General features: G+C 46.3%; 1 protein-coding gene across 15 annotated transcripts in view; it reads right to left on the bottom strand.

Annotated features, from left to right (window-relative positions):
• DLG2 (discs large MAGUK scaffold protein 2) overlaps positions 1 to 26,740 on the bottom strand; it is an 895,737-nt gene that overhangs the window by 93,733 nt on the left and 775,264 nt on the right. For all 15 annotated transcript variants that reach the window (XR_014469831.1, XR_014469832.1, XM_083170304.1 and 12 more), the window contains one exon: positions 7,462 to 7,576. Coding sequence is in view for 13 of the 15 variants with exons in the window: in XM_083170304.1 (XP_083026430.1) it covers positions 7,462 to 7,576 (115 nt within the window). In the remaining 2 variants the exon portion in view is untranslated. The remainder of the gene's footprint in view (positions 1 to 7,461; positions 7,577 to 26,740) is intronic.

The following is a 26,740-nucleotide window of genomic DNA, read 5'->3' as shown; positions in this document are numbered from 1 at the left end:
GGGTTTATTGCTTATTGCTAGGAATAACATGAGTGTTGCCAGGAGGTTACATGTTCATGGGGCCCGATTCCCACCTGATTGTCGGGTTGCGAATCTTCACAGCCCAGCGTCCAGGTAAATTTACACTGCCTCGCTCAGGCGAATTCCTGCCCATGTACAAATGAATTTGCAGCAGTGTACATGAGCAGAAAACTCACCATCGAATGGGCGTGGGGAGAAAGAGGCTGCCAATGATGTCATCGGCCCACCCTCCCAAAAGTCGGGGGATGCCTTTTTTTTGGGGGGGGGGCCCTACCAGAAAATGCTGGGTTACCGCCCCCAAATGGTCTTAGGGTATCAATCACCCTGCGAACAGCCGGATGACCAATTATTGGTACACTGTGCGCAGGCGGGGTCGCCCAACAAGTGGCTTGGCTGTGAATTCCCAGCCCTGTGTGCAGATCTGAATCGGGCCCATTGTCAGGATGTTCTGGGGGAAATTCACTAAGACGAGTTCTATAACACATGGGATGTTGCTATGGGCAACAAATCAGAATAATAGATAGTACTCTGATTGGTTGCCATAGCAACATCCCATGTGACATAGAAGTCCTATCTTAGTAAATTTAACCCTACTGTACATGTTCATTGCCAGAAGGTGACATGCTCATTGCCATGATGGTACATGCTCATTGCCATGGGGATACATGCTCATTTCCTGGGGTTTCTATGCTCTTTGCCAGGGTGTTACATGCTCATTGACAAAGATTTCTATGCTCATTGAAGATACGGTACGGGTATGGGTGGACCCAATGTAGGTCGACATACATTGGGTCAACACCCTTAGGTCGACACCTATAAAAAGGTCAACATAGCTTAGGTCGATATGGACTATAGGTCAAAAGACCCTTTAGGTCTACATGCCAAAGGTTGACATGGTGAAATGTTTTTTTTTGGGGTGTCTCGCCACGCTTCAGGGACGGTGCCTCGCTGCACTCCACACACTATTATATTCTCCCTCCACCCCCTAGTGGATGGTGGGGTATGAAAAGCTGCCTTTTAAAAAAAAATCCATTTAAAAACAACCTTTGGCATTTTGATCTAATGTCCCTGTCAACTTATAGTCCCTGTCGACCTAATTCTTGTCGACCACCTAATGGTGTTGACCCAATGTATGTTGACCTAATATAGGTTGACCCAACAACCTATGGCAGGGGCAGATTGGGTTAGAAAACCAGCCAGGGAAATTTCTGTAAGCAGCCCTAATGGGCGTGACCATGAGTCACTAGGGGGCGTGGTCAGCCCTCCGTTATCTTCAGGCCACTCCAGCTGCCCTCTGCTGCTGCTACTCCTCTCTCCCTTGCTCCTTGGCTCCAGTAAGAGGCAGTACCACAAGAAGTACCGCCAGGCGCAGCGTAATGACGTTGTAACGTTGTCTATGGAGGGGAGGGGGGGGCGGACTAAGGGGTAGATTTATTAAGCTTGGTGAAGTGATAAAGTGTCTGGTTTTTATCACCGACCAATCAGCTCCTACCTGTCATTTTTCAAACAAAGCCTGTAACTTCACAGGTAGGAGCTGATTGGCTGGTGACAGTTTATCACTTCACCGAGCTTAATATATCTACCCCTCAGTGACATGGTAAGAGGGGACGGGGAAGCTTTATCTTGCACTGGGTGGATGGGCGGCCAGCGAACACAGCATTAATTAGGCTTAAATAAAAACTAAACTAAAATGACAGAGTGCCAAAGGGCAGAGCAGGACTGAAGAGCACACTCACACCATAAAGCTCCGCGGGAGGAGCTGGCGCTGCCACGCATGCGCAGCAGCACTCCCGCGGCCATTTTTACTACTGCTAAAACGGCTCGGCAGCATATACGGCCATTTTTTATTTGGGCAAGCACTGCGGCTGCTAACTGCTGAGATAGCACATTCCAGGGCCCAGCCAGGGGGGAGCGGCCAGCCCAGTTTTGTGTCTAATGGGCCGGCCGACCGGGAAGTGGTCCGGTTTCCCGGCAGGGCCAATCCGCCCCTGCCCTATGGTTCAGAGCTTCTGATGACCATACCTACTTCCATAAGATGAACCACCTTCATGTGCTTGAACATTCTCAGGACACATTGGATACTTTTTGTCACCATAGCATCGGCGCCTCTGTACGCGCCCTCCTGCGGGATGCAGGCGCTGTGCCGATGTTTAGCAACGGCATTTCCTCCCACTCGGGATCACGCTCTTGACTTCCAGCTAAATGAGTTGATGGTACATCGCTTCATTTAGCCTATGCTAATAGAAGACTCTTGTTTTGCAAAGTGCCAATTATTCTATAATTCTATGGAAATCTGGGAAAGGAGGTGAGACGTCTGGGTAACGCTGTTTGCCTCTTCGCCTTACACTTTATTTGCATTTTATTCCTAGAAAGAACAACCTGGAAATGTCTCCAATTCCGCTAATCATGTACTACCCAAAGGGCCCTATCCTTTACTAACAAGGCCAGACAAGGCAGGAACAGTATGTCTCTGGGTAGGTCTTGTCAAAGCCAGAGTAAGGGGGGATGCTGGGGATACTGCACCCTGGGCCCCCATCTGTCAGGGGGGTCCCTAGTCAGAGCACAGTGGCATCACTACCTCTCCCGGTTCCTGTCCCAGTGTGTAAGTAGTACAGAGGCCGCTGCTATTTTTGCATTTGACAAGATAGATGATGCAGTAGCTTTTATTTATCTGTGTGTATTTTCAGTTTGCCTAAGTTGTCTTTGGTCCACTACAGGAACATAGTTGTCTCTTTGGGCGGAGAAAATCAGGTCTGCCTTCCCCGCATTGTCACTGGTCCCCCTGGGGATCAAATGGTGGCAAATCTCATCATTGTGGCCCCTCCCCCTGCTGTGAAATGCCTGTATTCCCGGCATTGCACAGTGGGGGAATGGCCTTGACGACACAATCATACTGACCACGCCCCCCATTTCAATATAGCTCCGCCCGAGTGTTATGTGTCATGTACCTACAGTATATCTATTTCCACAAAGTGTAGCATGTAGTAAACATGAAGTACAGATCTATGTTACTATGCTGCAAACTAGGGTTGGCCATTGACCACCAATGATTACAAACTATTGATGGCGGTATTACAGTTGTTTTTACCATCGATAACTGACAACCAATATTCCTCCAGTATCGATAGTACAGAGCTTCCTGATGTTTTTTCTCCCTTATGTTGCCAAGTTCCCCCATCCGATGCACAAGTGAAGCACAGCCCCCAGATTCTGATTGGCCAACGGGACAGTCAGTAAAAGAACATAGTCTTGCAACCATCGATGGTCATGCACTGTTTCACCATCAACTGTAGCCATTGTTTGGTGGGTGTAACAATGCCCAACCAACTGCAGCATCCATATGAATATAAGATTAGCATAAGTAGGAGGGATTTCAGAGGCATTCAGCCAATCAGAAATGACCACCAATAGCCATCAACGTTATATCGAGTTTTGCTTGAGGGGTCAAGCACCCAAAAGTGACCTGTCTCTAAAGGGGGACATATTCGTTTTTTTTTAGCATACCATATATTTTGCGTACACGCTTTCCTGAAATTTGTGCTTTCGTGGCCCCTCCCTTAGGGCACAGGGTTGGCATAGCTAGCAAACCTTGCTAAAAACAAATTGCAAACTGCGTAGCCATCTGTCTCTACGTGAGCCCCTAAATTTGTCCCTGCTCCACATGAAAGAACTATAAGGCTCATCTGTTAACACTACACTTTGGTGCAAAACTTCCACTAAAACCATAGCAACCGGCCAGACAGCGGCTTTCATATCTAACGAGCACTAGACAGATAAAATGGTACAGAACCATATATTACAGTTGTGCAGGTAACGAGATTATGCGCTCACTTTGTCACAGCGAGAAGATTAAATTCCTCTTCTGTAAACCTCCGAGCTGGCTCACAAACCTCTCCTTCATAATTTACGAAGTTGTTCAAGATTCAATAACATCCCACATTCACTGCACCCTGCAGACATAGCAAGCTGGTGACTGCGCTCGTATAATCCAATAACAGCTCCACTTCCCGGGCAGCAGCCATTCCTTCCTAGGCCTCCGCGTGACAGTCAGTGCGGAGGAATAGAATATTCATACTTCGCAATAGATGAAAATCTGATCAGCAAATATGCATTTTTTACAAATATTGTTATGGTAAAATGCCCGATGTTGCATCTCTTGTTCTTAATTGAGTTTAGCCCACAAAACTATGCCTACTGCTTATACATGTATGCCACACAGAAGTGCCCCTTATACAAGTTACGTTTCACAGTAGTATCTCTTATACATGTATGCCACACAGTAGTGCCCCTTATACAAGTTACGTTTCACAGTAGTACTCCTTATACATGTATGCCACACAGTAGTGCCCCTTATACAAGTTACGTTTCACAGTAGTACTCCTTATACATGTATGTCACACAGTAGTGTCCCTTATACAAGTTACGTTACACAGTAGTACTCCTTATACATGTATGCCACACAGTAGTGCCCCTTATACAAGTTACGTTTCACAGTAGTACTCCTTATACATGTATGTCACACAGTAGTGTCCCTTATACAAGTTACGTTACACAGTAGTACTCCTTATACATGTATGCCACACAATAGTGCCCCTTATACAAGTTACGTTACACAGTAGTACTCCTTATACATGTATGTTACACAGTAGTGCCCCTTATACAAGTTATTTTACACAGCAGTACTCCTTATACATGTATGCCACACAGTAGTGCCCCTTATACAAGTTACGTTACACAGTAGTACTCCTTATACATGTATGTCACACAGTAGTGCCCCTTATACAAGTTATTTTACACAGCAGTACTCCTTATACATGTATGCCACACAGTAATGCCCCTTATACAAGTTACGTTACACAGTAGTACTCCTTATACATGTATGCCACACAGTAGTGCCCCTTATACAAGTTATGTTACACAGTAGTACTCCTTATACATGTATGCCACACAGTAGTGTCCCTTATACAAGTTATGTTACACAGTAGTACTCCTTATACATGCATGCCACACAGTAGTGCCCCTTATACAAGTTACGTTACACAGTAGTACTCCTTATACATGTATGCCACACAGTAGTGCCCCTTATACAAATTACGTTACACAGTAGTACTCCTTATACATGTATGCCACACAGTAGTGTCCCTTATACAAGTTACGTTACACAGTAGTACTCCTTATCCATGTATGCCACACAGTAGCAGTAGTGCCCCTTATACAAGTTACGTTACACAGTAGTACTCCTTATACATGTATGCCACACAGTAGTGCCCCTTATACAAGTTACGTTTCACAGTAGTACTCCTTATACATGTATGCCACACAGTAGTGCCCCTTATACAAGTTACATTTCACAGTAGTACTCCTTATACATGTATGCCACATAGTAGTGCCGCTTATACAAGTTACGTTACACAGAAGCACTCCTTATACATGTATGCCACACAGTAGTGCCCCTTATACAAGTTACGTTACACAGTAGTACTCCTTATACATGTATGCCACACAGTAGTGCCCCTTATACAAGTTATTTTACACAGCAGTACTCCTTATACATGTATGCCACACAGTAGTGCCCCTTATACAAGTTACGTTACACAGTAGTACTCCTTATATATGTATGCCACACAGTAGTGCCCCTTATACAAGTTACGTTACACAGTAGTACTCCTTATACATGTATGCCACACAGTAGTGCCCCTTATACAAGTTACGTTACACAGTAGTACTCCTTATACATGTATGGCACACAGTAGTGTCCCTTATGCAAGTTACGTTACACAGTAGTACTCCTTATACATGTATGCCACATAGTAGTGCCGCTTATACAAGTTACGTTACACAGTAGTACTCCTTATACATGTATGCCACACAGTAGTGGTGCCCCTTATACAAGTTACGTTACACAGTAGTACTCCTTATACATGTATGCCACACAGTAGTGCCCCTTATACAAGTTATTTTACACAGCAGTACTCCTTATACATGTATGCCACACAGTAGTGCCCCTTATACAAGTTATGTTACACAGTAGTACTCCTTATACATGTATGCCACACAGTAGTGCCCCTTATACAACTTATGTTACACAGTAGTACTCCTTATACATGCATGCCACACAGTAGTGCCCCTTATACAAGTTACATTTTACAGTAGTACTCCTTATACATGTATGCCACACAGTAGTGTCCCTTATACAAGTTACGTTGCACAGTAGTACTCCTTATACATGTATGCCACACAGTAGTGCCCCTTATACAAGTTATGTTACACAGTAGTACTCCTTATACATGCATGCCACACAGTAGTGCCCTTTATACAAGTTACATTTTACAGTAGTACTCCTTATACATGTATGCCACACAGTAGCGCCCCTTATACAAGTTACGTTACACAGTAGTACTCCTTATACATGCATGCCACACAGTAGTGCCCCTTATACAAGTTACATTTTACAGTAGTACTCCTTATACATGTATGCCACATAGTAGTGCCGCTTATACAAGTTACGTTACACAGTAGTACTCCTTATACATGCATGCCACACAGTAGCGCCCCTTATACAAGTTACGTTACACAGTAGTACTCCTTATACATGCATGCCACACAGTAGTGCCCCTTATACAAGTTACATTTTACAGTAGTACTCCTTATACATGTATGCCACATAGTAGTGCCGCTTATACAAGTTACGTTACACAGTAGTACTCCTTATACATGCATGCCACACAGTAGCGCCCCTTATACAAGTTACGTTACACAGTAGTACTCCTTATACATGCATGCCACACAGTAGTGCCCCTTATACAAGTTACATTTTACAGTAGTACTCCTTATACATGTATGCATATATACAGTAGTGTCGCTTATACATAAAGCCCACAGAATCAGTACCCCTTGCACAAAATGCCCACAGTAAGTGCCCTTTATACACATATATGTCTCTGTTCCACCAGTAGCTTCCTCTCCTCTCTTCTTCACTTAGGCAGCGGTGACAGCATGACATCACATACGCCGTGCCAGAAAAGGAAGCCACTGAGACAGGCATTCAGTTGAATTTACTGTGCATGGCTATGGTGGAACGGCGTTCCCCATAAACTCAGTTCCACCCTGTCCCCCCCCCACTTTAACCCCAGATGCGTGGAATCAGTGGTCCATAGGGAGGAGGTGGGGGTCAAAACGATTTTATTCCCATATTCGCTTGTCGTATTGGCTCCTCCTCCTCACGATAGACCTGTGACTAGCCGCATTATTTCTCTCTGCAGGGGCGGAGCCTAATGTTGCAATTATCATATAAGCCCCATCATGTGTTATATGCATCAGCTGTTTTGGCTCCCCCTGGTATTTATGCTTTGGATGTGCCCATCTCTCATCTAAATCCCTCTGCACATGTTACATCTGCCCCCCTGCAGCGCAGCAAGGGGTTACACAGACTCTGCTTACCGTACGTAGAGTGATCGCTTTTGGTTTGTTTTCAGAGAGCCGGACCCAGAACTCATGCTGTGACTCATCATCTGCTCACGCAGGTCATGGATTTTTGCCTCAAATCGAGCGTACTCTGTCAATAGATAAATGAAAGCAGAAATGTGTTAGAAAGTATCAGCGGAGGGACTCGGACGTAACCATAAGGAAAGATCATACAGGTTCATTCAACAAAATACAGCAGTCTAATGAATAACAGACAGTGTTCACAAACTTGGTTCTCAAATTCCAGGTCATTCAGCAGGTGCACAGGTGTACTCATTACTCACTGACACATTTCCAGGTCACCCAGCCGGCGCACAGGTGTACTCATTACTCAGACACATTTCTAAGTCACCCAGCAGGTGCACAGGTGTACTCATTACTCACTGACATATTTCCAGGTCATTCAGCAGGTGCACAGGTGTACTCATTTCTCACTGACACATTTGCAGGTCACTCGGCAGGAGCACAGGTGTTCTCATTACTCACTGACATATTTCCAGGTCACCCGGCAGGTGCACAGGTGTACTCATTACTTACTGACACATTTCCAGGTCTCCCATCAGGTGCACAGGTGTACTCATTACTCACTGACACATTTCCAGGTCTCCCATCAGGTGCACAGGTGTACTCATTACTCACTGACACATTTCCAGGTCTCCCAGCCGGCACACAGGTGTACTCATTACTCACTGACACATTTCCCAGGTCACCCAGCAGGTGCACAGGTGCACTCATTACTCACTGACATATTTCCAGGTCACCCGGCAAGTGCTCAGGTGTACTCATTACTCACTGACATATTTCCAGGTCACCCGGCAGGTGCACAGGTGTACTCATTACTCAGACACATTTCCCAGGTCACCCAGCAGGTGCACAGGTGCACTCATTACTCACTGACATATTTCCAGGTCACCCAGCAGGTGCACAGGTGCACTCATTACTCACTGACATATTTCCAGGTCACCCAGCTGGCGCACAGGTGTACTCATTACTCAGACACATTCCCAGGTCTACCAGCAGGTGCACAGGTGTACTCATTACTCACTGACACATATCCAGGTCACCCGGCAGGTGCACAGGTGTACTCATTACTCAGACACATTTCCAGGTCTCCCAGCAGGTGCACAGGTGTACTCATTACTCTGACACATTTACAGGTCACCCGGCAGGTGCACAGGTGTACTCATTACTCACAGACACATTTCCAGGTCTCCCAGCAGGTGCACAGGTGTACTCATTACTCTGACACATTTCCAGGTCACCCGGCAGGTGCACAGGTGTACTCATTACTCACTGACACATTTCCAGGTCACCCAGACGGTGCACAGGTGTACTCATTACTCACTGACACATTTCCAGGACACCCAGCCGGTGCACAGGTGTACTCAATACTCACTGACGCATTTCCAGGTCACCCAGCCGGCGCACAGGTGTACTCATTACTCACTGACACATTTCCAGGTCACCCAGACGGAGCACAGGTGTACTCATTACTCACTGACACATTTCCAGGACACCCAGCCGGTGCACAGGTGTACTCATTACTCACTGACACATTTCCCAGGTCACCCAGTAGGTGCACAGGTGCACTCATTACTCACTGACACATTTCTCAGGTCACCCGGCAGCTGCACAGGTGTACTCATTACAAATTGGCACATTTCCCAGGTCATCCAGCAGGTGCACAGGTGTACTCATTACTCTGACACATTTCCAGGTCACCCGGCAGGTGCACAGGTGTACTCATTACTCACTGACACATTTCCAGGTCACCCAGACGGAGCACAGGTGTACTCATTACTCACTGACACATTTCCAGGACACCCAGCCGGTGCACAGGTGTACTCATTACTCACTGACACATTTCCCAGGTCACCCAGTAGGTGCACAGGTGCACTCATTACTCACTGACACATTTCTCAGGTCACCCGGCAGCTGCACAGGTGTACTCATTACAAATTGGCACATTTCCAGGTCACCCGGCAGGTGCACAGGTGTACTCATTACTCACTGACACATTTCCAGGTCACCCAGACGGTGCACAGGTGTACTCATTACTCACTGACACATTTCCAGGACACCCAGCCGGTGCACAGGTGTACTCAATACTCACTGACGCATTTCCAGGTCACCCAGCCGGCGCACAGGTGTACTCATTACTCACTGACACATTTCCAGGTCACCCAGCCGGCGCACAGGTGTACTCATTACTCACTGACACATTTCCAGGTCACCCAGACGGAGCACAGGTGTACTCATTACTCACTGACACATTTCCAGGACACCCAGCCGGTGCACAGGTGTACTCATTACTCACTGACACATTTCCCAGGTCACCCAGTAGGTGCACAGGTGCACTCATTACTCACTGACACATTTCTCAGGTCACCCGGCAGCTGCACAGGTGTACTCATTACAAATTGGCACATTTCCCAGGTCATCCAGCAGGTGCACGGGTGTACTCATTACTCACTGACACATTTCCCAGGTCACCCGGCAGGTGCACAGGTGTACTTATTACTCACTGACACATTTCCAGGACACCCAGCCGGTGCACAGGTGTACTCATTACTCACTGACACATTTCCCAGGTCACCCAGACGGAGCACAGGTGTACTCATTACTCACTGACACATTTCCAGGACACCCAGCCGGTGCACAGGTGTACTCATTACTCACTGACGCATTTCCAGACTCCCTGCCTGTGGAAATAGATGTGGTGCCCATGCTCCCAACTGACACCCCCCATCCCCCATGCAAAAAATGGGATGGCCTTGCAAAAATTGGGACAGTTGGGAGATATGAATAGAGAATTGGGAAGAACACAGGGTAATGAAAGAGAACATTTACTTTATCTCTCTCCAAGACATATTACATAGACTGTAAGGGGTAAATTTACTAAAATGAAAAGAGGTGATCAGATTCTGGCTTCCTCTTCTTCCTCTATTGCATCCTCAAAAATAATAGACAGAATCTGATTGGTTGCTATGGGCAACATCCTTTGGGGAAGGGGGATAGTTAACAAATATTGAGTATCCCCTAAATAATAAGAATCTATGGGGAATCTCCCACAGAAGAAACCCTCACAGAAACATTTGGGGTTGCTCATTTGCCGAATGTATCATGCACAAGAACAGAAACATCTCCAGATGTTGTTATGAGTTACAGCCTCTGAGCTACAGTCTGCAGAAGGGAGAGGGATCCTCGGGATCCCTCTGCAGAAGGGAGAGGGATCCCCGGGATCCATCCCCAGCATCCTCCACGCGCTCCTATGCGATCAGCAGCCCGGGCATACGCAGCAGGGCCCCCATCCGGCTCCTAATGAGGAATGCAGTAGTGGCATACCTACAGTATAATGGGGCCCCCTGAGTCTCGGGGGGCCCCACACCACGCACCATGCACCCATTTTTCTAAATTAATCCATATGCCTCTCAGGATCTACAAGGACAGTTTGGACTATCAGTGGTATAAATATATATGTATGATTTAAGCAACAATTATTTCTAAGTAGAAGAAAAACCCGGTTTTTAACCTCACTTTGGGTTCTCTTCCCGTCCACGTACGGAATATGCAGGAGGCCGTAATGAACACAGCAGCCTCACACAGCGTACACCTGGCGTTCTCACACTGTATGGAATGACTATTAGGAGGCCTCCTTATTGGTATTGTGGCATTAGTATGCATTGGGTTCTGCGAGTGAATCGATTGTGACTGCATGTTCTGTGCTCATTATGATCAGCAGAAGGTACAGTCCACCGTCCCGCAGCGCTCTGCATGCACTACATAAGAACAGCACATTAGCATCAACATGAAGCTGAAGCAGGACCTGTCATCTCTGGGAAATGTCCTAATCTGTTCAACAAATGGTATGCAGAGCCCGGAGGAGAAGGAAATGTTCTTTCCCTGCCCCTGGTTCGGCTGGGATAAGTAGTGCGCTCCCACCGAACAATGCTCTGTTCTTACCCACCAGCTTCTCCCTCCCTCCCAGTCAAGGGAGTAGAGGTGCTGACACAGAGCTGGGATGACAGTGGGTGTTATTAGCATACTGACTAGGGTGGCCAATCCCGGGATTTCAGGATTAGGCTGCGCATACGCGTTCTGATGCCGGGCAGTGTCTAAGATGCTGCCCGACTGTACACGACCCCAGCATGTGGTCACTATACTGCCAGCAAAGTGCACGGCAGCACCAGAAGTTCTCTAAGCTTTGCAATAACATAAGAAAAGGGCATGTAATGGATGTACAATTATTATACCCATACTTGGCCATGTGGCAGATAGGGGAGAGAGATGACATTGGAGGAGAGAGATAGCAGATAGAGAGAGATGGGATAGGAGATAGAGTTAGTAGATAGGGGAGAGAGATGAGATACAAGATAGAGATAGCTGTTAGAGGAGAGAGATGAGATAGGAGATAGAGTTAGTAGATAGGGAGAGAGATGAGATAGGAAAAGAGAGATAGCAGTTAGAGGAGAGAGATGAAATAGGCTTCTAGGAATAGTAGATGGAGGAGAGGTATGAGATTGGAGGAGAGAGAGAGCAGATAGAGAGAGATGAGATAGAGTTAGTAGATAGAGGAGAGAGATGATATACAGTAGGAAAAGAGAGATACAGTAGCAGTTAGAGGAGAGAGGTGAGATAGGATGATAGGAATAGTAGATGGGGAGAGAGATGAGATAGGAGAAGAGAGATAGCAAGAGTAGGGCCCTCTTCCCTCCTGTTGTCAAAGCCCACTTCTCTTTACATGTCACTCACAGCTCTCCTATACTCCAACACTCAGTGACCATCTTCGTCTGCATACTCATCTCCATCATTGGCCTCAAGCCTCTAGTTGTATGGTGATTGAGTCCTCACTACTTACATTTAAGCTGTAATATATTGATCTGTGGCGCTCTTTATTTGTACTCTATTTTTGTTATTTATTCAATGTTATGCCAAGCTTTGTCTCCCTGTATTGTTCCTTTGTACGGCGCTGCGAAACACTTGTGGCGCCTTATAAATAAAATTATAATAATAATAATAGCAGATGGGGAGAGAGATTAGATAGGAGAGAAATGAGATACTGTTGGAGGAGAGAAGATAGGGAGAGAGATGAGATACTAGTAGAAATATAGCAGATATGGGAGAGAGATTAGGTATGAGGAGAGAGATGAGATAGGAGGGGAGGATATAGAACTAGAAAGAGCAGATAGGAATAGATATAGTAGATAGGGAGAAAGATGAGATAAGAGAAGAGATATAGGAGATAGGGAGAGAAATGAGATAAGAGAAGAGATATAGTAGATAGGGAGAGAGATGATATAAGAGAAGATATATAGTATATAGGGAGAGAGATGAGATAAGAGAAGAGATAGAAGATATGGGAAAGAGATGAGATAAGAGAAGAGAGATAGCATATATGGGAGAGAGATAGCAGATGGGGAAGGGAGTTAGCAGATTGGAAAGAGATGAGATAAGAGAAGAGATATAGTAGATAGGGAGAGAGATGATATAAGAGAAGATATATAGTATATAGGGAGAGAGATGAGATAAGAGAAGAGATAGAAGATATGGGAAAGAGATGAGATAAGAGAAGAGAGATAGCATATATGGGAGAGAGATAGCAGATGGGGAAGGGAGTTAGCAGATTGGAAAGAGATGAGATAAGAGAAGAGATACAGTAGATAGGGGAAAGAGATGAGATAAGAGAAGAGAGATAGCATATATGGGAGAGAGATAGCAGATAGGGAAGGGAGTTAGCAGATTGGAAAGAGATGAGATAAGAGTAGACATATAGTAGATAGGGGTAAGAGATGAGATAAGAGAAGAGAGATAGCAGATATGGGAAAGAGATGAGATAAGAGAAGAGATATAGTAGATAGGGGAAAGAGATGAGATAAGAGAAGAGAGATAGCAGATAGGGGAAAGAGATGAGATAAGAGAAGAGAGATAGCAGATATGGGAAAGAGATGAGATAAGAGAATAGATATAGTAGATAGGGGAAAGAGATGAGATAAGAGTAGACATATAGTAGATAGGGGAAAGAGATGAGATAAGAGAAGAGAGATAGCATATATGGGAAATAGATGAGATAAGAGAAGACATAGAAGATATGGGAAAGAGATGAGATAAGAGAAGAGATATAGTAGATAGGGGAAAGAGATGAGATAAGAGAAGAGAGATAGCAGATATGGGAAAGAGATGAGATAAGAGAAGAGAGATAGCAGATATGGGAAAGAGATGAGATAAGAGAAGAGATATAGTAGATAGGGGAAAGAGATGAGATAAGAGAAGAGATATAGTAGATAGGGGAAAGAGATGAGATAAGAGAAGAGAGATAGCAGATAGGGGAAAGAGATGAGATAAGAGAAGAGAGATAGCAGATAGGGGAAAGAGATGAGATAAGAGAAGAGAGATAGCAGATAGGGAAGGGAGTTAGCAGATTGGAGAGAGAGATGCGATAGAAGGGATACAAGGCTAATACATATTTATTGCATATCTGTATCTTACAGAGTTGTTTCCCTACTATAACATCCTCACCATATATGTATATCTTGTTACAGTGATGGAGAGCACAGAACAGCATATTGCCCTGGGTCGCCAGTGACAGGTCCACACAAAGGGCGAGATGTACTAAGCTTGAAAAGTGATAAAATGGAGAGTGATAAACCACCAGCCAATCAGCTACTACCTGACATTTTTTAAACACAGCCTGTGAGATGACAGGTAGGAGCTGATTGGCTGGCTGTTTAGCACTCTCCATTTTATCACTTTTCAAGCTTAGCACATCTGGCCTAAAAGGAGGAAGCTGCCTGCAGAGCTGTAACCGGGCTTGCGGAACCCTCTGCTGGCCACGCCCCCTGTGTGCATGATGTCATGCCGAGGGCAAGCACAGCACTGCCTGGAGAATGCACTCATGCATGTAATACCTATTGATGAATCCTTATATTGCATCCGTCGTATGGCAGGTACAGTCTCTCCGCTTGAACGTGACCTCCTACCCCTGTGCAGCCGCTTGCAATGACACGCCCGTGACACTCCTATAACACGCCCACTACACCACTAGCCACTCCCAGGGACGCCCATCACTTTCGTTCTACATTTCTGATAGGGATGGCCAATATTGCAACCAGCCATCGATAGTAGCAAACTAAAAACTGTGATGGATGACCAGCGATAGTTTTACCTATGGAAGCTCATCCATTTTCTTTGACTGACTGGCCTGTGGGCCTATCAAAACATGGGGGTGGGGCTTCAGGGTTGTTGGGGTGGAGCTTACTCCATTTCTCAGCACAACAAAAAACATTGGTTTTTCTGTGCCATCGATGGAGGGAAACCATTGACATCGGCCATAAACCATTGATGATTTCGAATCATCGAGGGTGGATAGCCATCCCTAATTTCTGATAGGGTCTTACCCAGTCCCTACATACCTCTGCATAACGCATGCACCATATCGGTTATCCACACTTTATGCTCATGCGCAGTTGCAAGAAATTGCTGCAGGAACATTGTAATTGCGTCCGTATCGCGTGGCGCTCAGAATCAGACCTAGAGCGTGAAAATATTCCTGTGTGTCACCGCAGCAGCTTGGGGGTCCTGGTATCTGTTGTGCGCCCCTTACTGTTGTCTAAGAAAACACATTTCTGTTACGGACTGTGTACGGAGAGATATTCGGCGCTATTAGTGATGTGACGTTTAGTAGGAACGCGGGAGACAATTATTTCCCGTGAACAGTGAAACATTTATCATCTTCCCGATGACTTTGTCAAGTCTGAAAAAAACATCAATATTCCAATTTGTTGTCTTCATGTTCCCAAACAAAGCACTGGGAAGATCTGTGTTAATGACTCACCGCAGCGATATTATTATGTGCGCTCTGCAGAAGGTGAAAGGACAGAGAGGAGAGGACGATGCAGAGGAAGCAGGTAAATGTCTACGGTAAATGTAACTCACCTGTAATCCAGCGATCCCCATGATCTGCAGCAGATAGGGGGTCCCTTTCCATATTACTTCTGTCCCGTAGCTATTTTTTAGGGGCCCCCTTTGTCTTAAGTACCCCGGGCCCCATGGAGCCTTAATCCAGCTCTGCATGGAAGGGAGGGTGACCTTGTGCCTTGTGCATTCTCTTTACTCCTACCACCATTCTTGTCACACTGGAGGCAGCCTTTCCGTAATCTTGGCACCATCCAAGTGGGTGATGCTCACCAAATCGCAGAGCACATCAGCTCATTTTGTGTCACCCATTGTGACCCATACGGTCCTAGTGATCCCACTGGCCCAAGCCACACTTATCCCATGTGCAAACTCCCATTTGTCGCCCAGTTACACCGGCTCTGCAGGAGGCGCAGTTACAGATGAAACGCACAAGACTTGGAATCCAGGAAGTTGCTCGGAGTTCAGTAGCCAATGGATGCCCTGGAAATCTCGCAATCCATCCGCGACACAGAAATGCGCGCAATCCCAAAACAGGCCCTTTATAACTATACAAAGGAAATCTTGTCAGGATGAGAGAGAGCGACGTGTCTGCAGTTTTATGCACAAAATCCAGTGATTAATACCAGTATCGCTGAGTCATCGTTATATCTGTTACAGCAACGTACTTATTATATACAAACTCCGGCATAGTCTGTGACAACCGGATAGCCCAACAAATATGATATCTAGGGAAAACGGGCGGCCGGCAGAAATAGGCTTCCAATATCATCATCTCGTATTGCTGCTCGTCTGAAAGGCGCCTGATGCTGCTTAAAGTACCTGTCCAATAGAGAAGACAAGTGTCCTCTGCCTATCACCTTCACTCAGCGTGGGCAGCCCTAGCGAGGAACCAGCGGCATGACGGAATGTGTGATTAAGGGGGAGATGTATCAAACATGTTGTTACCTGCCCCTTTATGCAAGGCTCCAGTGGCGTAAATTCGTCCCAGTTGCCCGGAGGCAAGATAAATATTGGTGCCCCCAACACACACACCATCTTATATAAATATATGTATGTTTAGAATAAAGAGTGTGTGACATCTATGGTCCTGCTAGTTATGTCTAGTGTCTGTGAGTCTCCGAAACACTGCCATCTGCTGGCAGAGAGTGAAACTTCATATCTTTCTCACACGTGCACAAACACAGAAGGCAGCAGACTAGCTTTCGAAGCTTTTGCTTTGAGCCGGCTTACATATATATATATAGTATATTAATTTATGGTCATTTTATGTCCCCAGCAGACATTAGCAGCTGTGGAAGTCCGACGTTGATGTGTACAGCCACAAATATAGGCTGAATGTTGATTTAACCCAGTTAATCGCTGCGATTAACCCTCATATTTGCTGCCTCTCCTCCGAGCAGGTGACGGGTGCACCTCAAACCCCCTGCACCCTGAGGGCATTGCAAGAAGTGAGCGTGGAACCGCAAGAGCTGATGATTCAAGTATTCTCTGATATTTCCATTTCAGAGCAGCGACACTTCCAGCCATATAATAAACGTCACTTTATAGTGCGTTTGAGGAATGGTCTGAAGCGTCAGGCCTTTGATAAAAGCTGATTTGGTTATCTGGTGCCATCACCTGGGCCTGTGTGACTGTCATCTCTCAGCCCTTTCATCCTACTACTCCGTGTCAGAACATCACACACAGAACATATCGTGGTGTAAATAATACCCAGAAATTTAGCAATTTAGGAAATATAACAGGACATTTTGTTGGGCTGGAAATAATGTCATTCCCTGCACATTGCATTTTATAGAAGTATAGGGAGAGAAATTGGAAATGAAGGATAGTAAAGGATATTTACATATAACAGAGAAAGGTGGGAAACCCATAATAAGTAGGGATCGTCCCCCCCCATCTTCCAAAAGAGCCATGAACCAAGCATAGTGTGGCCACGCCCCTTTCAGTCAGACACAGTATATGTTGCCACGCTCCTTTTGTCTGACACAGTATCTGCAACCACGCCCCTTTCAGCTTAGCACAGTACAGTATCTGTGGCCACTCCCCCTTCTGCCTGACACAGTATCTGTGGCCACCCCTCCTTTCATACCCAGCCCCAACGTTTCTCATAACAGATGTTCCCACCTCCCTACTCAAAGCCAATCATCTAACTGGCTAGTCTGTGTCCCTCCCCCACATGTGACTGAAGGCTCCCAGATCGATATAAATACAAATAATCAACCACAAAGGATTTGTGTTCCCGATCCTATCACAGAGACCATAAGGCCGGGTATGGTATGGTACTACATCTTAGTAGTACCATACCGGTATTGCGGGATTAAGTGCAGCTGAACTGTACTCAACTCAGCATCACGGCCCATAAGGGGCGGCCAGTGGCTCTGGGCGGGCTTAATCAGGCTGTAATGATTGGCTACAGGATGATGGTGCACTGTCAGTGTGATAATGTTCCTGTTGGGCACAGGTTGGCTTTGCTCTGTGAAGGAGACATGCATCAAATCTTGGAGAAAGATAAAGTTACTCAATCAATTTTGTCTTTTGACATACTGTGGCATTTAGAAGCTGGCTGGCTGCTTCGGTGTCATTTTTTGCTTTATCTCTCTCCAGAGGTTTAGTACATCTCCTCCTGAATGTTCTAGGGCCTTGACGGCTAACCTAGACACTCCAGCTGTTGTTGAACTACACATCCCAGCATGCTCTGCTTCAGTTTTGCTATTTGAGCTGGCTAAACCTGATGCCGAGCATGCTGGGATGTGTAGTTCAACAACAGTGTCAAGGTCAGCCATCAAGGTTCTAGGGCATGTCTGGCTAAGCTGCGGCTCTCCGGTTGTTGTGAAACTACAAGTCCCAGCATGCCTTGCCATAGTCTGGCTATTAGAGAATGTTAAAACTGTGGCAGGCATGCTGGGATGTGTAGTTTCACAACAGCTGGAGGGCCAGGCCTTTTCTAGAGCTGTAGTAAATGATAACAGGTATTTCTGTGCATATCTATCTCAGGCGCCTATTTTCCTCTGCTCATGCAATAAATACGGTTTTTAATCAAAGCCCATATCCCCAGCGCTCTCACTGGTAATCTGCACACCAAGCGGTATAAATAATTCACGTTAGTTTATATGTCATCCAGCGGAGATTAAAGTGCAAACACCAAAGCAAATAACGCTCCGCGTCGCATAACCCTCCCATCACAGGCGCACACGTAACATTGCAGCTGTCTACTTCTGGGTGACAGAGAACGCAATATGTAACCCCAGAATGTCGCAGTGACAGAACGGCCAGGAACTCATTTATTTCATCAAGATTCAATTAGTCACTGTCGATATGTGATTTCTAGGAAAAGTACGATTAACGCATTCGCAGCACCCGCCACACATAACACAAGGGGCACTTACCACCTCTCTCAGGGCCCAAAAGAAATTTGTGATAAGTGCAGCCTGCAAGCTTATCCCGGGAGGTAAATGAATAAGCCCCCTATATCAATTAGCCCATGGTTGATTTCCGCTAATTGATTCCGGCCCTATGTAGAATATAGTGGACACACACGGAATTTTTTAAAATATATACTATGGTGTAAATCGGCTGGTGGTTGTAAAGAGGCCACCATCGGAATATTATCGCTCTCACCATCGGCACTTGCACAAGCCTATGGCAGGCCCAGTGAATAATCACCATGCATACACAGGGGGCTGGGTACCAAATCCCAGCAGCTGGGATCCCGACAACCAGAAGTTTGACGGCAAAGTCCTGACGGAAAGAATCCCAACATCACTATCATTATTTTAACCCTACTCCTACCCCGGCTCTAACCCCCCCGTTCTCAGCCTAACCGCAGCCCAGGGGCATAATAACAGAAGAAGGGGACATTTTTGGGGCCCCCTCCTTTCTAGCCAGCAGTGCAGCAACTCTTTCAGCACCAGGAGACCCAAGCGCTGTGCCAGAGTCTAGTGCGCATGCGCAGGTCTCCAGGATAATGGTGGTGTGGTGGCGGCCATTTTCCCAGTGACTTTCTTACTGCACGTGCAGCACTGCTGAAGTTAACGTTGGACTCTGGAGGGGCAAGTATTCAACAATTAGGTGCAAGGTGTGCGTTGTGATCCTTTGTCTTATCCCCCCCTCCTCTGACAGCTTAACCACCTAACCCTCCACTTAGTGCCTAACCCTCAAATTAGTGCCTAACCCTCAACTTAGTGCCTAACCCCAACCCTCCACTTAGTGCCTAACCCTAACCCTCCACTTAATGCCTAACCCTCCACTTAGTGCCTAACCCTCCACTTAGTGCCTAACCCTCCACTTAGTACCTAACCCTAACCCTCCACTTAGTGCCTAACCCTCCACTTAGTGCCTAACCCTATCCCTCCACTTAGTGCCTAACCCTCCACTTAGTGCCTAGCCATAACCCTCCACTTAGTGCCTAACCCTATCCCTCCACTTATTGCCTAACCCTCCACTTAGTGCCTTACCCTAACCCTCCACTTATTGCCTAACCCTCCACTTAGTGCCTAACCCTATCCCTCCACTTATTGCCTAACCCTCCACTTAGTGCCTAGCCATAACCCTCCACTTAGTGCCTAACCCTATCCCTCCACTTAGTGCCGAACCCTCCACTTAGTGCCTAACCCTATCCCTCCACTTAGTGCCTAACCCTCCACTTAGTGCCTTACCCTAACCCTCCACTAATTGCCTAACCCTCCACTTAGTGCCTAACCCTATCCCTCCACTTATTGCCTAACCCTCCACTTAGTGCCTAGCCATAACCCTCCACTTAGTGCCTAACCCTATCCCTCCACTTATTGCCTAACCCTCCACTTAGTGCCTTACCCTAACCCTCCACTTATTGCCTAACCCTCCACTTAGTGCCTAACCCTATCCCTCCACTTATTGCCTAACCCTCCACTTAGTGCCTAGCCATAACCCTCCACTTAGTGCCTAACCCTATCCCTCCACTTAGTGCCGAACCCTCCACTTAGTGCCTAACCCTATCCCTCCACTTAGTGCCTAACCCTCCACTTAGTGCCTAACCCTAACCCTCCACTTAGTGCTTAACCCTAAGCCTCCACTTAGTGCCTTACCCTCCACTTAGTGCCTAACCCTAACCCTCCACTTAGTGCCTTACCCTCCACTTAGTGCCTAGCCCCACTACTTTCCTGACATGATCTATCAGGTCTGTTAGGTTCCGGCTGTTGGGATCCCGACACCATCTCTACGCAGGACATACTAATATGAGCCTTGAACCAACCTATGTCATTACACAGTGCTATAACACATAGGGCCCAATTCAGAACTGCTCGCTGGGCTGCATGTCATTACACAGTGCTATAACACATACGGCCCAATTCAGAACTGCTCACTGGCTGCATGTGTCCGGAGCCCAGGGAGCAGGTAAACTCCGCCCCTCATGAGTGAAATCCCGCCCATGTGCACAGCTGCGAATGTGTTTTCTGCCCTGCACACAGGGGGAATACATTTGGAATAAGCGCCCCTCCCTCCCAACGGCCGGGGGTGCGCCTGCATTTTCTAGGGCACTCCCAGAAATGCAGGGTTACCGCCCCCAAACGGCCACAGGTGTCAATCACCCTACGCTGTCTGTCTTCGTAACAATGGCTCGCACATGCGCACCGTGTACCATACATACATTAGAGTAACCTACTGTCACCCGCTGTCAGTTTTAAAAGGATTACAGAACCACAGGACAGACGCTAAGTGAATCCGTCCAGTGAAACCACGTCGTCTCACGTAGATCAGTTTATGACATTGCAGCGAGTTCTAATCTCATCTGCAGCGGTGGCCAAGTGCAGGCCTAATGGGGCTCTTTCATTTAAACGCTCCGGCTCTGCAGGTACAGCATTAATTCCGCCGCTGAGCACGCCCTAACGTGCCCCACTCTCGCCTTTGTTTTGCAGAACGGTCCGCACTTAACGCCTATCAGTGAGATTGTATTTTTAGGATTGCATACATAATTGGCACTTCATGGGAAAAAAAAAACAAACTGAAAAAAATAATAAAACGGTAAGATGCCTTGGATATGGGGAGGTATCTATGGAAACATGTTAATACGCGTGGTGACAAATCATACAACAACATGGCTTGTGTTTCCGCAACGCACACACACGGTTCCGGGTTCTGCCAGTATGTCATCATATAACCGCAGATAATAAATAAGCAACCTAAATCCTTATCACCAACTGGAGATTGGAGATACGTCTCTATACCAACGTTCTCGTTATCAGCTTACCCAGAAGATCAATACAGTCTTTATACTTTACTAGTGAAAAACCCATGAAAATGACGGCATGGTAATGTACTTGCTTTTGCCATGCAGTAAATTACTAAGCAAACTTATGTGGTTAGTCAACCCCCCCCCTCCCTCCCCCTCCCCACGTCCCAAGACTAGCCACACCCCCTACCATGGACCCATGAACCTCTACCTGCCAATGGATTGTTCCATTTAGAATAAATGGAACAATCATGAGAAAATCCTCTATTGTTAATGAAAGGATTAGTCGGTTACATTGTTAATTAATACAATTGTTTCATAATGTTAAACACTTCTTAATAGCGATCATTTATAATAATTTACATTCTTTGCATTTGTCATCTTTATGCCCTTCATTAAAATGTAAAATAATGAGACACACTAAATGCTAAAATATGACCCAAGTAACGATGTGATGAATTTGTGAAGAATAAAACTGCATATTTACATATATAATACATAGGACTTTTAATCGCTTTAGTGAGTTTCCAAAGGGAGGACGGATTCCAACATTACTTGCTCTGTTATCGCCATCGCAGAAGAAAATCATTAAAAAATTACTTTGTTCTTTGAATCAGTTTCCAGTATTGCCAAATTTGTACTTTTTTTCTAACTTATTAATTAACTTATTAATTGAGGTATTGAAGAACAGACGGTACATGAAGTATATAGAGGTGTACATTGAAAGCATTAATAACAGGTCTATACTGTAGTGAATCAAATCCAAAATGGAGGCACTAAACGCACATGCAATCTGCCCCCAATCCCAACTGATCTGACGTGCAGCACATCAGATCAGAGGACCAATCCTCCAATCTCCCGGGGCCGGAATTGTATGATTGTGTGCACACGATAATCTGCATACAATCCATCATACAATCCATTGAGATTGTATGATTGGGTGCAATGTCTTTCTGATGTATGGCCACCTTTAGAGTGTCAACCCAATACATGTTGACTTACATTCGGTTGAGCCAATAACCCAAACAAGGCCCTAACAAGGCACAACATACATGAAGGAAAAACCAACAATTAAGGGCCAAATTTACTAAAGCTTCTAAAACTGACAAGAGGTGGCATCACCCATAGCAACCAGAACCAGAATGTGTCTACCATTTTCTAGGATGCAACACAACAAGGGCAATCATGCTCTGGCATAGATTTATTAAGCCTGGTGAAGTGATAAATCACCGGGTTTAATAATCTGCCCCAGAGTTTGTTGCCCTCTACCACCGCGGTACACAGCCGCTAGGGTCCCCAGCGTAGATGCAGTACCACTAATCGGGTGATGTAAAACATTTCCAGATATGCGTATGAGTCCGGAGAATCAATGTACTGACCCAAGAGACTCCCGCTGCGGTATCTGGGCAAAGTGTCTCATCTGCGGTGACTGTAATATAGAGAGGGGGATAATTATCTCACGCTGAGAGCCCAGATGGCAATTCTCAAAGTCAGCAGAAAGCACTGCGATGGGGTATATATAATATCATATCTTTAATCAATTCTGGATTATTACCAGATACACAGTATATGCAAGTGCAGTTACAGCAAGCGGCATACAGGTAATCACAGCATACTGTAGTTTAAACTCTTCAGAAAGCTCCAGTGGTCCCTACTGTAGCCCACACCCCGGCCTATCACTTGGGCAGCTAATCCAGCACCAGGAGCAATGACCTCCTGCCCTAGAAACACTTTTATTAGGTAGCCACAGGTGCTGCTAATCAGCCCAACCGTGATCACATCAGTTTTCTTGCTGCTGCTCTAAAGCCTGGACCGGATCCTCCACATTACTTTCATGTGAACACATGCTGTCCCTGCCACAATACCAATACAACTGCTTTTTCCATAGGCCCTATGGTCATTAACCACTTAACCGTGTTCCAAAAACAGCTTAGAATTTTTTTTACTGTTAATTTAGGTTGAGAACATATTTTTATGTTCGAATGGAAAAAAATGGACCAGGTCAGCCATTTAAGTGCAGCAGCTAGCCCAAACATAAGCCTTTTCGGTGCGCAGGTAACACAAAAACCGCTTCTCTATATTTTTTAAGTATATTCAACACAATTTTATTTTTTAAAACAACGAACATCGGTTAAACATCAATTGGCCGATCTATATCACCCCCGATGATGGTCTGAACATCGCAATCATCATGACGGCATATTTCCCAGTGCATCCTCCTCTCTGCAGCCATTAGGAGTATACAGGGAAGGGGACTGTGAGGGCTGCTGCACTGCAGCTGCGGGATATGGGGTGCCGCAGAAATGCCGGTCAGCTGCGTGACAGGCACTGGGGGAGGATTATTTCCCTCAGCAGCTCGGTGGGTTTTATTGACTGGTGGCATCAGACCATGTACAGAAAATCCCAGCCTGGTACATGCTCATTGCCCGGAGTTTCATGCGGTGCCAGCATTCCCTTATTCTGGAATTTCTTGGTAACTCTATTCGTATTGTGCTTCCCTCACAGAGCCTAGAGGTCCAGCAGGACCTCTAGCATCTGTCTCCTCTCCTAGGCAGGGGCCATTTTGGGATGGAGCTTTCCATGCAGATGCCCGGACCACATAGAATGGACAGGCAAGGACTTACTCTGGTTCACTCGCAAAAGCAAATTCCTTCTCAAATGGACAAAACCATGATGCACTGCAGGGGGGGCAGATGTAAAATGTGCAGAGAGAATTAGATTTGAGTGAGTTATTTTGTTTCTGTGCAGGGTAAATACTGTCTGCTTTATTTTTACACTGCAATATAGATCTCACTTTGAAGTAAAACCCCTCCCAAATCTAATTCTCTCTGCACATGTTACATCTGCCCCACCTGCAGTGCACATGATTTTGTCCATTTGAGAAGGAATTTGTCTTTGCGAGTGAACCAGAATAAGGGTCTTAGACGCTAAAATAGCTTCATTAGTCGCTTCTACGCTAAGTCCAGTTGCTTCATCAGGATCTGATCTCCAATGTGAGCGAATATTGCATCTAAGGGCCTGATTCAGACCTGGTCACACTAGTCTGCGTACACTCGCAGACTAGTGAACTGGTCAGTGTCACCTGCCGCCCCGCCGAATGAATGCTGCCCCGCGCCGCATTGCACGCATCCCCTCGCTCGCATGTGAGGGAATGAGTCCAAGAACATTTCTCTGTGCATGCGTCCGAAGGAGAGAGAATTCATTCGATGGTTGCCGATGGAGAGCGCCAAAAAGGGGACGGGCCGCCTGCTTTCTCAGGGGAGCAATTTATGCCCATAAAATGTCCGGCGCTCCCTTGCTCCAGCTCTTTTTCTATCCCCACTGTCCACCTCTGGAGCAAATGGCGCCGTTTAGCTCATGGGAACCCCAAACACTGGGGAAGAGTCCAAATTCGGCCGGATACAAGTGGGCTGAATCGGCCCCGTTATCTGGACTTAGATGCATGCATAGAAGCAAAACTTTGACTCAAAACTTTGATGATTTTTTCAGTTCCGCCCACACCAATGTGGAATTTTAATTGTGACAGCAAATAAAGCGTCTCCGAGATACTGTACAAAAGAACAAAACCGTAATGTTAATTGGTTATACGTAATTAGGGAGACGGCGTAATTATACGGTGCTAAAGGCTGCAGGTTCAGTAGCAAACCCAAGAAACGTTCTAAAGTAGCGACACGTAAATTTCCGGAATGTTTGTACGAGTGATGGGAAGTCTCTGGGGAGGTTCGTCAGCGCTGTAATTACACCGAGGACTGCGGCGATACAGATGAAATATTAATTAGCCACGTACGAGTATTTTATCAGGAGAAATGAAGAGGGGACATTTCATTTAGCTTTGTCTGTAATATAATAGTCTGTTCCTCACTGAGAACTGTATCTGCCGGAATGTTCTTCCTCGTGGCGAAAGACAGCTTAGGATGTGTTCTTCTTCACCGAAACACGTATAATCTAGAAGGGATACGGTCATTAGGTCTACAGCAACAAGGTCGACAAGCATTGGGTCGACACCACTAGGTCGACAGGCAACAGGGTCGACATGGGTTTAGGTCGACATGGGTAAAGGTCGACAGGTTGTTAGATCGACACAAGCATTAGGTTGACATGGGCAAGGCCGACAGTCAAAAGGTCGACATGGGGTTTTTCACAGTTTTTTTCACGACCTTTTGACTGTCAACCTTGCCCATGTCGACCTAATGCTTGTGTCGAACCTAATGGCCTGTCGACCTAGACCCATGTCGAACTAGACACATGTCGAACTTGACCCATGTCGACCTAGACCCATGTCAACCTTGCTGCCTGTCAACCTAGTGGTGTCGACCCAATGGTTGTCGACCTAGTTGTTGTAGACCTAACAACCCACACCCATCTAGAAGCAGATTATTTAGCAGTAGAACGTACAGATGGAGTGCATCAGACCCGCTATCGAACGGCCGTGTCCCAGCGCGAGCTGTCCGAGCGAAGGCTAGGCTTTGATTGCTGCGTTGTTTTCTGTGTGCCACCCTGGAAAGCGCAGGCGTTGCGACGCCCGCTGACATCACCATTTCCCTGCCTTCGCAGCGCCGAGTCTCGACATTCGACGGTGAACGATTTCCCCCCTGCGCGCACGGCTGTGAATGCGTTCGCAGCCGCGCACGGGGGCGAGAAAGCGCATTTGGCCGTTCGGCGAGGTGACGTTTATCTGCTTGCTGGGCTCTGAAAACTAGCAGCCCGGCGAGCAACTCTGAATCAGGCCCATTGTACTACAGATGTGCCCAGAAGTGGATTTTCCATAAGGCAACCGAGGTGCCTGCTTAGGGCACAGGAAACCTCAAAGGGGGCCCCATAAAGATATCCGGACACCTCATTCATGCACCCCCAATGTGCTGCCTCAGTATCACCTCCCAGGGCCTCTCCTGGAGAGGAGATCAATAAAGAAGGCAGGTACTGTATGCTCTGGCTGTGCCTATGATTACATACAGTAAGTACAGTAAAACTATCAGTGGCTGGGCAGGAGAGCTGACGGGGCGAGGGAAGGGTAACTTATTGAGGTTAGTACAAGCCTATAGCGGTGAGCTGCTGAATCAATATATAATACACCTTTTACATTGCACCTCGGACTTGGGTTATTGCCGGGTTAGTGACATATGGACCGGGGTC

The sequence above is a fragment of the Crinia signifera genome, chromosome 2 (genome assembly GCF_055691185.1).
Source record: "Crinia signifera chromosome 2, ASM5569118v1, whole genome shotgun sequence".
Taxonomy (NCBI): Eukaryota; Metazoa; Chordata; class Amphibia; order Anura; family Myobatrachidae; genus Crinia; species Crinia signifera.
The sequence above is the reverse complement of the archived record's forward strand: the minus strand, read 5'-3'. Positions and strand labels throughout refer to the sequence as shown.